Source organism: Lacerta agilis, chromosome 7 (genome assembly GCF_009819535.1).
Source record: "Lacerta agilis isolate rLacAgi1 chromosome 7, rLacAgi1.pri, whole genome shotgun sequence".
In the NCBI taxonomy this organism is placed as follows: Eukaryota; Metazoa; Chordata; class Lepidosauria; order Squamata; family Lacertidae; genus Lacerta; species Lacerta agilis.
Window position 1 is genome coordinate 19,749,369 of NC_046318.1, and position 12,077 is coordinate 19,761,445.

General features: G+C 46.2%; 1 protein-coding gene across 2 annotated transcripts in view; it reads right to left on the bottom strand.

Moving 5' to 3' along the window:
- Positions 1 to 12,077, bottom strand: part of DROSHA (drosha ribonuclease III) — a 78,489-nt gene that overhangs the window by 24,006 nt on the left and 42,406 nt on the right. For both annotated transcript variants that reach the window (XM_033154411.1, XM_033154412.1), the window contains exons 21-22: positions 7,196 to 7,298; positions 1,091 to 1,161 (exon numbers count right to left, since the gene is read on the bottom strand). In XM_033154411.1, coding sequence (XP_033010302.1) covers positions 1,091 to 1,161; positions 7,196 to 7,298 — 174 coding nt within the window. The remainder of the gene's footprint in view (positions 1 to 1,090; positions 1,162 to 7,195; positions 7,299 to 12,077) is intronic.

Sequence of the window (12,077 nt, forward strand, 5' to 3'; positions counted from 1 at the left end):
GTCCATTTCCCTCCCTCCCATCCCCACGGCCCCGGGTTCTGGCAACCAGCGCTACACCACTGAGGTAGAGGAGAAGAACTGCATACCTATATGTGTTGAGGAAGCTCAGGAAGGCTGGCTACCTGAAGAGTCTTACCTCAGCTGACCCTTCTCCTTCCCCATGCTTTTTGCTTTTCACTTACAATCACCGTCACCTCCTTGACTTCCCCCACTCCTAGACACTTCCCTACCCCAAATGACCTTTAAGGTCCTTCACAGTTTGGGACCAGAATACTTCTCCCTCTTCACGTATATCTGTTTGGAATTTCAGATCTTCTCTGGAGCCCTTTCTGTGAGCATTCCCACTGAGTTAGGGGGCAGGGCAGGGCCTTTTTCAGTGTTGGCTCCCCAGCTGTGGAATGCCTACCTCAGAGACGCTCACCTTGTGCCTGCCTTAGTGCCATTCGGGTGCCAGACAAAGGCCTTTTTATTCTCCCAGGCCCTTTAGCCTGTTTTTAGCCTCTGCAACATGGGTTCCTATGCTGCATTTATTTTGTTCTTATTGTCGCTGAATATTAAATAGCTTTTATTTCTGGTTGTGACCAACCAAACCCCCCCCCCCCCACGATAACTCTCATTATAGGGTGGCGTTTAAATACTCTTCAGGGTTTTCCCAACTTGGGTTCCCAGCTGTTTTGGGACTACAACCCCCCATCATCCCTGGGAGCTAAGGATGATGGGATTTGTATTCCGGCAGCAGCTGGAGACCCAAGTTCGGGAAACCCTGCTCTAACCAATTGAACGAACGACTGAATGGGTGTTTGCCGGGGAAAGAGGGGTTGTAAAAGAAAAGCAGCACGTGGGGGAAAGGGACAAACGCTCCCTGCGCTGCTTCTGAAAATCACCCTGTTTTGCAGCAGAGCACACTTAATGACAATAAAAAAATAAATAAACGTTGTTGCTATATAAAGCCAGGACGTTCTGAAAAGCAGGCAGCCTTTTCCGTTTTCCTTTGAAACGCTCCCTTTAATGAACCACAGCATAACTCAAATTGATTCTGTAAGCAAGAGACGTGTCGGAAGGCGCAACGAGGCTATGGGTGAAGTCATACCTTGCCGTTAAAAAGCAGGCGTCCGAAGAGCTGCTTGGCTTCCTCCAGGCTGCCCTCCAAGTAAACCGCCCCTGCGTGACAGAATTTGCCGTAAGATGCGCATTAACATTCAAGAGATTGCCCGGGAACGCAAGCTGTGAGCCTGAGCCAGGAAAAAAGCAAATGCCTAGGTGTTCTGGTGAGAGCAGGAGGACAGAATCAGATTATTATCATCATCATTATTATTAACTGAATTTATATATCGCCCTATACCCAGAGGCATATAGAGAGAAGAGGGTCTCCTGTTCAGTTTTTTCTCTCTCTCTCTCTGGCAGGATCCACTGTTGGCTTCAGCCTTGTCCACAATCATCATACAAACCCTGACCGAATTACCCCCAAGGGATTACCGCTCAACAGAAAAAAAGGTTCTTCATACCTGCTGCAAAGGGAATATTTAAGCAGCTCGAAAAATAACCAAAGACTAACCATTTTTAGCAGATCCCCACTATCTCATCTCTATCTGCGATTCCCTCTATCTCACCTCCCTGCTAACTAACCGCCCCCCTTAAGGAACAAAGGGATTTAAGACTGACACACAGAGACACACACACACAAAAGAACGTACTCTGAGTGGCACTTCCTTATTATTCGGTCCTGGTTTGTGAAAGTCTGCCGCTTTGCGACGACCCCTACAAGTGCCAAACAAAGCCCAAGTTTCCCTTAGCCATTCTTAGGGCATGTAGCATGATGCATACAGATGACCAAAATGAAAATTAAAAAAAAAACCACACACACACACACACACACACACACACGATGCCCCGGCGGCTCCCCTTTGCCAAATAAACGGCAGCTAGCTCCTAGGAGAGACGGCCCTGCTCTTCCTTGTCCCAAAAGCGCTGGAATCGTACCGCTCTCCCCCCACCCCGTTTATTTTTTTAAAACGCTGAACATCAAAGCGCATGTGAGAAGCAAAGCAGAGTGGGAAAGGACAGCTTCCCCCACCCACAACCCCCTTATCTCGATCTGACGAAACGCAACACAGCCCAAGGCACAACCCAAAGAGCTAGAATCTATTTTCTAAGGCAAGGCAAAATGCGTAAGGATGAGATTCAGGCTGCTCTGTTCTGTGTCATCCCATCTCTTGTGAGTTTTCCTTTCTTTTCCACCCCTCTTTCTCCTCGCCTTCCTTTTCTGCCAATTCCCTCTATCTCATCTCCCTGCTGACTACCCGTCCCCTTGAGGAACGAAGGGATTTAGACTAACAAGAGGCCCACAGAGCATCGAACTGGGAGGCTAAGACCAGAAGACGAGGACCAAGAGGATCCAGCTGCCACTGCCATTATTACTTGCAGGGGCAAGGTGTGATGGATACATCCCCTTCCAAGACACGTGTGGGGGGCACAGCAGCAGACCCGGGGATAGCTGATGGGGTGCCCTCTGGACGTCATTGGGCTACAACTCTCATCATACCTGACCATTGGGCTACCTTGGTTGGGGCTGATGGGAACCTACCTGGTCCCTGAGATCGTCTTCTGAGGCCCTCCTTCGTGTGCCTCCTCCTTGAGAGGTCCGGAGGAGGTTGGCGACACGAGAACGGGCCTTCTCTGCAGTGGCTCCCCGTCTGTGGAATGCTCTCCCCAGGGAAGTTCGCCTGGCGCCTTCACTATGCATCTTTAGGCGCCAGGCAAAAACGTTCGTCTTCAACCAGGCCTTTGGTTGATTTGATTGACATCCTATACCCTTTTAAAATGTGGCTTTTTTGAGGGGGGAGGGTTATCGGTTTGTTGTTTTTATTTTGATTACGCATTTTGATTTTATTCTGTGAACCGCCCTGAGACCTCCGGGTATGGGGCAGTATACACACACACACACACACACACACACAATAAAATAAAATTTTAAAATCGGACACCTCCTTGGAGAATACCATAATAGTTGTCATCATCGGACACAACGAGCCCCTTCGGGAAGCCAAAGCCAGAGAAGCGGACACGGGGCAATGGATTCAAACTACAAGAAAGAAGATTCCACCTAAACATTAGGAAGAACTTCCTGACAGTGAGACCTTTTCGGCAGTGGAATTTGCTGCCAAGGAGTGTAGTGGAGTCTCCTTCTTTGGAGGTCTTTAAGCAGAGGCTTGACAGCCATCTGTCAGGAATGCTTTGATGGTGTTTCCTGCTTGGCAGGGGGTTGGACTGGATGGCCCTTGTGGTCTCTTCCAACTCTATGATTCTATGATTCCATCATTTATCAATTTGCATTTCTCCGCCCCCACCCCCATTATTCTGACTGCTTTACAATTCCAGGGTGTCCCCAGCCCCCCTTTTCACTATTTTAGGAGTAATTTATCCATTCCGTTCCTCCTTTCCTTTTCTGGTGACCACGGTCCTCTCATTTCTCAACAACGTTGCTATGCTAATCTACCTCCCCCTCCTTTGCGTGGCATCTTTCCTTCCTTGCACTTTATTAAACCGTCGTCCCGCAGTTAATAAAGCTGTCGTGCTTAATGATTTTGCTATCTCTTATCGTTTTTCTTGTTTTGCTCTTATTGAAACATGGATTTCCCCATTAGATGATGCTACCTCTGTGGTTCCTTCATCCAATTCCTTCTTCATTTCCCCACGCGGCTTAACCAATTGGTTTTCAGCAGCAAATATGATAGGGTTTTTATTTTCCCCCTCCCATTTGTCTGTTTCGCCTATACTTGTACTTTCGTTTTTTTTAAAAAAAAAAAACGGCACAATTCGGCTTCCCCCCTTTCATCTCCACTTAAGATGCCCTATGCTTGTTTTAGCCCTGCTTCCTCTTCCCCATCTGCTGCTGCCTCTCTTTCTCTTATCTTCAATACCCTTGATCCTCGAAGAATCACAGAACTGTGGAACTGGAAGGGACCCCGAGGGTCATCTAGTCCAACCCTCTGCAGTGGAGGAATCTCAACTAGATCATACATGACAGGCGCTACCCTACCCCTGCTTTAAAAACTCCAAGGAAGGAAAGCCCACCATCTCTCTCTCTCGCAGGAGTCTGTTCCACTGTTGAACACTTGCCACCAGAAAGTTCTTCCTGATGTTTAGTCCGAATCTCCCATCTTGCAACTTGAAGCCATTGGTTCGAGTCCTACCCTCTGGAGCAGGAGAAAACAATTCTCCACATGACAGCCCTTTAGATCATGGGTAGGCAAACTAAGGCCCGGGGGCCGGATGTGGCCCAATTGCCTTGTAAATCCGGTCCGCGGACGGTCCAGGAAACAGTGTGTTTTTACATGAGTAGAATGTGCCCTTTTTATTTAAAATGCATAGCTCTTAACTTTCCTCTTTTTTGCAGGAAATTCCCTTATTCCAGCGCCGTTTCCCAATGCAAAAAAAAGGAAGGTTGACAGCTCTGAAAATGCATCTCTGAGTTATTTGTGGGGCATAGGAATTCGTTCATTTTTTCCCTTCAAAAAATAGTCTGGCCCCCCACAAGGCCTGAGGGACAGTGGACCGGCCCCCTGCTGAAAAAGTTTGCTGACCCCTGCTTTAGATATTCAAAGATGGCTGTCACTCCCCACTGAAAGTTCGATTTCCTTTTTTCTTTTTCTGCTGGCGTTTCAGAATATTTTGTCCTTAACTCCCGGCTATGTATTTACTTCTGTCGGACTCCCTTACTCATTCCTTTAGTGTTCCCTTTTCAAGCCGGTAGCCTACAACTGTATTTTTTCCACTCCCAGCTTCTCTTCCCCAGTTTAAGATCTCTGCTTGCCTTTCAGCTGTCTCTTAATGAACGATGCCTGCTCCTTTTCTGAAACTGAATTCATTTAAAACTGAATTTTTGATTTATCCTTTGAGTTCTGGCTATGCCCCTTCATCTTTCCTCTTTATTGGTTCTGTCTCTATTTCTCCTGAAGAAGTATGCACTGGAGGGTTCTTTTCGACTGATCTTCCTAGAGCTAATTCTCACCAGTCCCAACATTTAAGCATCTCCCAGCATTCCTTTATTACCATTGCCAATACAAACACCTTGCTTACTTCTCTTAACGGAAAACACTTGGTCATCCTTTCTCTTAACTCTGGTCGCTCTCATTTATTTTAAATCCTGCAGCTCCTTTGGTTTTTACCAAGGGTTTTTCCTCTTCTTCCTGCTCTATCCTAAGGCCTATAGGGAAATGGAAGCCAATTTAAACTTGTTTTTCGTGGATGTCTCCATGCTATGGCTCCGTCTCATCTTCCTGCTTCTTGTTCCTCTATACTCTTCCCTGTTCTTTAAGTTCTAAAGGCACTTTGCTCCTCATCAAACCCAAAATCTCAGCAGTTTCTCCTCACCTACGCCGTTTTCCTCGTTATTCCAGATCGTTGCAATGCCATCCCTCTTGTTGCTAGAACATCTCCATCAGATGTCATTTTTAAAATAGCTTTTTGAGTCAAGCGTACTAACCTCTGGGCTTTATCCATTTGTTAATCCCCTCCCCTGTCACAGTTTCCCTTCCTATTATTTTCCTCCTTCTATAATGTCCAAGAGACTGCTAGCCTGCAGACAAGGCCTACTTAATTCCATATACCGAACAGCACTTCACTTTAAAACCAGTTTAGAAACCATTCCATTACAGCTACTCAGAATAACAAGAGCTTAAACAGAGGTCAGTACAGCCCAAATCCAAATATGCATTGGGCTTGTAACCTTAAAATCCCACCAGCATAATTTAGCTTAATTTCGTTCAGTTTAGCTCATAAATGTTTTGATGACCTGTTATTTGTACTTATGCCAGAAGTCGGATGCAATTCATCACAGTAGGAACCGGAGGACTGACTTGATGGATCACACCACAGCCATACTGGTCCATATTCTGTCTCAGGTTGGACTTTCTTTCCTGGCTTCATAAACCACGATTTGTGTAGCTGGGAATGAGCACCACGGCTGATTGCTCCCCCTTCATCTCCTTCTTTCTCTTTTCCAGATGGGCACTGACTTCAACACTTCTGACTGGGAGTGGCCGCTGAGACCACTGAACACTGGTCCTGAAAGACCTACATTGGCTCCAAGTATGTTTCCGAGCACAATTCAAAGTGTTGGTGCTGAACTTTAAAGCCCTAAATGGCCTTGGCCCAGTATACCTTAAGGAGAGTCTCCAACCCCATCATTCAGCCCGGACACCGAGGTCCAGCTCCGAGGGCCTTCTAGTGGTTCCCTCCGAGAGCCTTCTAGTGAGGTTACAGGGAACCAAGCAGAGGGCCTTCTCAGTAGTGGCACCCTCCCTGTGAAATGCCCTCCCATTTAATGTCAAGGAAATCTTTTTAGAAGACATCTGAAGGAAGCCCTGTTTAAGGAAGTTTTTAATGTTTGATGTTTTATTGTGCTTTTAATATTCTGTTGGGAGCCATCCACAGTAGCTGAGGAAACCCAGCCAGATCAGTGGGGTAGAAGAAGTAGTAGTTTGGATTTGATATCCCGCTTTATCACTACCTGAAGGAGTCTCAAAGCAGCTAACATTCTCCTTTCCCTTCCTCCCCCACAACAAGCACTCTGTGAGGTGAGTGGGGCTGAGAGACTTCAGAGAAGTGTGACTAGCCCAAGGTCACCCAGCAGCTGTATGTGGAGGAGCGGAGATGCGAACCCGGTTCACCAGATTACGAGACTACCACTCTTAACCACTACACCACACTGGGTATAAATTATTATTATTATTATTATTATTATTATTATTATTATTATTATTATTCATCCCTAGGATGTATTAAGACCCTGTTACATCCAAACTGGGAAACTGGCTTAATGTCAGTCAACAAACTAGGCTGATAAGACGTGATCCGATTCTGTTGCACAAAGTGAGAAGTGCTTGGCCAAACGCTCATTCCTGGCTTCATAAACTGTGGCTTGTTTGAACCGGACTTCAGAGTCCAAGAGAAGCAAATCGCAGGTCCTGGTAACCACACAAACAGAGCACAAAGATGATATCCTGTCTGTTGTCCTGAGAATCCGATATTCAGAACCATGCTCCCCTCTGAAGAGGGGAATTCCATCTTGCTACCATGTCGAAGAGCCACCTGCGGACTTATTTCCAAAGCAGACATTCCTACAGATACGGGGAATTAACGCTGGACAAAACACACCATTAGCACGAGAAAAGCCACAGCGCAGGTATCTCACCTATCAACGCTTCAAAGCAGTTGGCCATTGCATGACGCAGATCTGATTCTCGGCAAAGATCAGGCCCGTGAGCATAAAGCATGAATCGATCCAGCTCCAGCTTCTACAAAAGACCAAGACAGTTTCTGTAAGATGAAAGAGGCCCCAAACTGCAGACCAAACACACTGTGGAGAAACACATGGAACACGCACTGATAGGGATATGTAAATGTTAGGGGCATCTTCAGACAACTTGTTTAGCGCTGAAGGTCAAATTGGAAACACACAATGGGTTGGAGAGCCAAAGCTAAGTGGCCAATTTACTTGCACATAATTATTATAATTTGCATGACATTTTGATGAATGTAGTAGATGCCAAATTATAGTTGATGGAAATGTTGCATTAATCCCATAGTACTCACACTCTGTAGAACGGTATCCTCAGGAGTGAAAATTAAGTCTAGCCTTTTAAAATGTCTTTAGCAGTGTTAGAAACTGAGATACGAAAGCTAGGAGCTAAAGGGCACCTTAAACCGGAGCTATGGGCACAACAACGAAATGTCTAGGCGCACTTTTTTTAATAACAAAAATACAAAGCTGAAAATGAACGAACTGCAGCTAAAATATTGTGTTCATTTTTCACATGGTCTACTCCTTCCCCTTCCCACCCCCCTAATATTCTTAAGAGGGTCTCTTCTCCCATCTTCGGAGAGTAGCTGGAAGTGGGGAGGCAGAAAAAGGTCCTCCTTTCCTTCCACTCTGCAGTTTTAATCTGGTACTGCATCCAGAGCTCGGAAACCGCTGACATCGATGAAATTCCCTGTTGCAAAATGCGCCTGGAACAATGGGAGTTTCAAAGGCTGGTCTTTAGAAAAGGATACAGAAATTGTAAGTTGAAATGTATTTCATATAAACGTATTGTGAAGTTGCCTCCTGGGTTCTGATGTTAACCCCATGCGGATATTCTCAACGTGGGTAGAGAATCAGGATCACACCATTCTGCCCTAAACACACTCCCAGCATACCCACCCTGTTCCCAGACCTTCCCAATACCCATACTTTGGATGCTACTTACAACAGAATCCAGTATCCCAGAGCCCAGTACAGTCGTACCTCGTGTTGCAAACGCTGCGTGTTGCATTCGTCACAGGATACGAATGCGGCGAACCAGGAAGTACCGGAACGGGTTACTTCCGGGTTCGGCGGTTCACGCATGCGCAGACGTGTCAAATGATGTCATGCGCAGAAGCGCCGAATCGCGTCGCGCACATGCGCAGACACGGCGCTTCAAGTTGCGGACTGCTCATGATGCAAACGGGGCTCTGGAACGGATCCCGTTCACATCCAGAGGTACCACTGTATCTACATCACTATTTGCACATTCACCAACGTTTATCATCACCATCATCATCAATTGAATTTCTATACCACCCTATATCTGAAGGTCTCAGGGCAGTTCACAGAACTAATTTTTATGGGTAAGAACGGCACAGATCCAATTTATAGTGTTGTATACTATGTTAGTCCTACTGAGTGTAGACCAGGGGTCAGCAAACTTCTTCTGCAGGGGGCCGGTTCACTGTCCCTCAGAACTTGTGGCAGGCCGGACCGTGCGACGGACACACACGCCTTCCCTCCCTCCTCGCAAGCTCTCTGCTCCCGCTTCTTCTCACCCGTTCGCTTCTTCTCCTCCCTCCTCGGAGCCCCGATTGGAACAGCGAGTCTGGGGGAAGGGTCGCCATTGGCCGCTGGCTCGCGTCAAACCGGCCAATGGAGGGGAGGCCTGAGTTTGCTAAGGCTTCGGATTGGCCAGCGTCGCAGAAGTCTGAGCAACCTCAGAGCATGCTGGCAGACGTAGTCCGAGGGGGGGGGGGTCGCAAAAAATGGCGCCCAGAAAATTGGGGGGGGGGGAAAGGCAACCGCGCCGATCCAAATGACGATTGCAGAACCATTCGTGGGCTGGATCCAGAGGGCAATTGGGTGGGATCCGGACCACGGGCCGTAGTTTGCCAACCCCTGGTATAGACCTACTGAAATTAATGGACATGACTGATTTAGGCTCGTTAACATCAGTCGGTCTAGTCTGAGTGAAGATTAGTTAAATACAACCCATGCACATATTTGAAGCTGAGCTGACATGAGTCTTTTTCCTGGGCCTCTGTCTGCACTGAATGCCTGCTAAGGACTTTAGAAAGCTTTCAAATCAAAATCCTTTCACTTATGCGAAGAAGAAAAGAAAGCGAAGATCTTTTCCCAAGTTTTTTTTTTTTTTTTACAGCTTTGCTCTCACGGGCCATTTCGGTTGGGATGGGTCATGTTTAACTTCAGAAAGTAAAATCCAAGCTGTTCTATTTCAGTGCCAAGGCACACATTTAGAAAACAACACACTGCTTCCATAGCGACTTGGCACTAGAAAGAATGTGCATTCAACTGTTATTGAGTTTAAACTAACACCCCTTTTTTAAAATAAAAAATAACTATATTTTTTCATTAAAGTTCCATTTATAGCAAATTTTACCACAGCAGTTCAGACCTGAGTCAGTGCAAGAAAACAACAAAAGGTAGATCCGTATAAAAAGTCTGAAGAAAATGCATCCACAGAACTACCCAAACGGTATAGAAATTTATTCACGTATGCGACTACAGTGGCAAGAATGCTATTTGCCTGTAAATGGAAAGAAAAAGAAGTCCCAGCGAAGGAAGAATGGATACCAAAACTTATGGAATATGCAGAAAAGGCGAAACGTACCGGAAAAATCAAGATAACATCTTTTATATGATGAAGGAAGGGAAATGGTCTATTGAATATTTACAAACAAACTGTAAACAGATAAGAACATTGCCAGGATTATTGTAATAAAAGAGTTCACATTTAAAGGAGATGATTAAATGATTCAGCTGAGCTAATTTGTAATAGGCAGGAAATATAAACAAAATAAATTTAAGGAACTGCAGGAAGAGGGGGAAGGTAGTCGAGTTTCGAAATGTTAAAATGTGTAAAATTGAAAATCGTAAATGAAAAATTATAAAGGAGCAGAAAACGCGTCCACGATCCCAGGCTTAGTGCAGACTGGCTGCTTACAAAAAGCACTGCGTCCGTGGCATTGAATGGATTTGCATACCATGGTTATGAAGAAAACAGCCTTGGGGGGGGGGGGAGCCAGGGCTTGCAGCGATAGGGATGTAATGTGAAAACATATGTGATATTCTTCCCAGGGCCGCAGGGTTTTCTTGGTCCTCTGCAGGCTGAGAGCTGTTCTTTGACCTAAAATGCCCAGCTCACCATCAGGAAACATACAGGTCAGATTTCCCTGCTCTGCAACTTCAGACTGCCTTCATGATCTTTCTTTGGCATGCCCTATGTCCTTTCCCCCACCACTCCTTGTTGACTCTGTGGCTACTAACTCCTCTCTCCACGACTCTGTTCTTTGAGCCTTGCAATCCCCCAGTACACCTGGTCCGGCGTTAGAAACCGAGAAAGCTAGGAGCCAAAGGGAATAAGGAAGGAATAATTTTATTGGCCAAGTATCAATCATACTTGGAATTTTGCTTCGACTACATTGCAATGTAAAGAAAACGTACCTCATACAAACACGATTCCCCTCACGATACAACAGCACAACAAAGGAACCCCATACCACCAACTGACCTCCCTTCCGCACACAACTACAAATTCAACAGTTTGATGGCACAAGGGAAAAAAACTATTCCTGTGCTTAGACGTTTTTGTGTATAGAGTCCTGTAACAACGTCCAGATGGAAGTAAATCAAACAGGTAACGACCAGGATGCAAAGGGTCTGCGACAATTCTCTCTGCTCTCTTCCCTGCTCGAGCAGCATAAAGTTCCTCTATTGGAGGCAAACTAACACCATTTACCATCTCTGCAATCCTTACTGCTCGTTGGAGCCTCTTCTTAGAGGCACCTTTAAAGCAAGGTGACAGGTGCAACTACGGAATGCCCAGACGTGCTTTTATAATAGCAAGAATACAAAGTTGAAAATGAATGAACTGCAGCTAAAATATTATGTTCATTTTTCACATGGTCTAGTCCTTCCCCTGCCCACCCTCCTCCTATTCTTAAGAGGGTCTCTTCTCCCGTCTTCAGAGAGTAGCTGGAAGTGGGGAGGCAGAAAAGGGTCCTCCTTTCCTTCCGCTCTGCAGTTTTAATCTGAAATCTTAGGCGCAGGACCGCGGCCAGAGCTCAGAAACCGCTCACGCTCATGAAATTCCCGGTCGCAAAATGCGCCAGGAACAATGGGACTTTTGAACACTGACCCGGGCCTGATTCCAAACTGCGGGTGCGAGGAATGTTGGGAAACAGTTAAGAGCGTCTCCTTCGGCCTCATCGCACCGTGGTTTGGTCCTGGGAAATGAGAAGGAGCCTCGCTCGAAAAAAGAGCCAAGGAAGGAGAAGAGGCTCGTTCCGATTTGCAAAAGCACGGTTTGCGGGGAGCCAGTGACGTAGCTGCACAAGGCCCCGGACTCTTAAGGAGGCGGAGAGAGGAAACTGCCATTTAAACAGGAGAAGGAAGGAGCAAGCTTAGTTAGAATAATGTCGCCGGAGTGCAGGTTTTTGTTTTGCTTTAACTCCTGAAGAATTAAGAAACAGAATATGCACCACAACGGAGGAATAAGGAAAAGAGGGAAATAAGGAAAATCTAAACAACGCCCTATTGCGCCTGTAAATTGTCCCTAATGATTTTATTTCCCTCTGCCCTAACAACATGCAGCAAATGCAAGCATATGCCTCTGAGCGCAAGAGAGAGAGAGAGAGAGAGAGAGAGAGAGAGAGAGAGAGACCCCGTTTGGTTTGTTACGCCACAGCTCCACCTAGCTCTTCCGACATGTGAATGTCCTCGCATCAAGTCATCTGCTAATCTCCTTCAAGTCTTAAAATCGGAG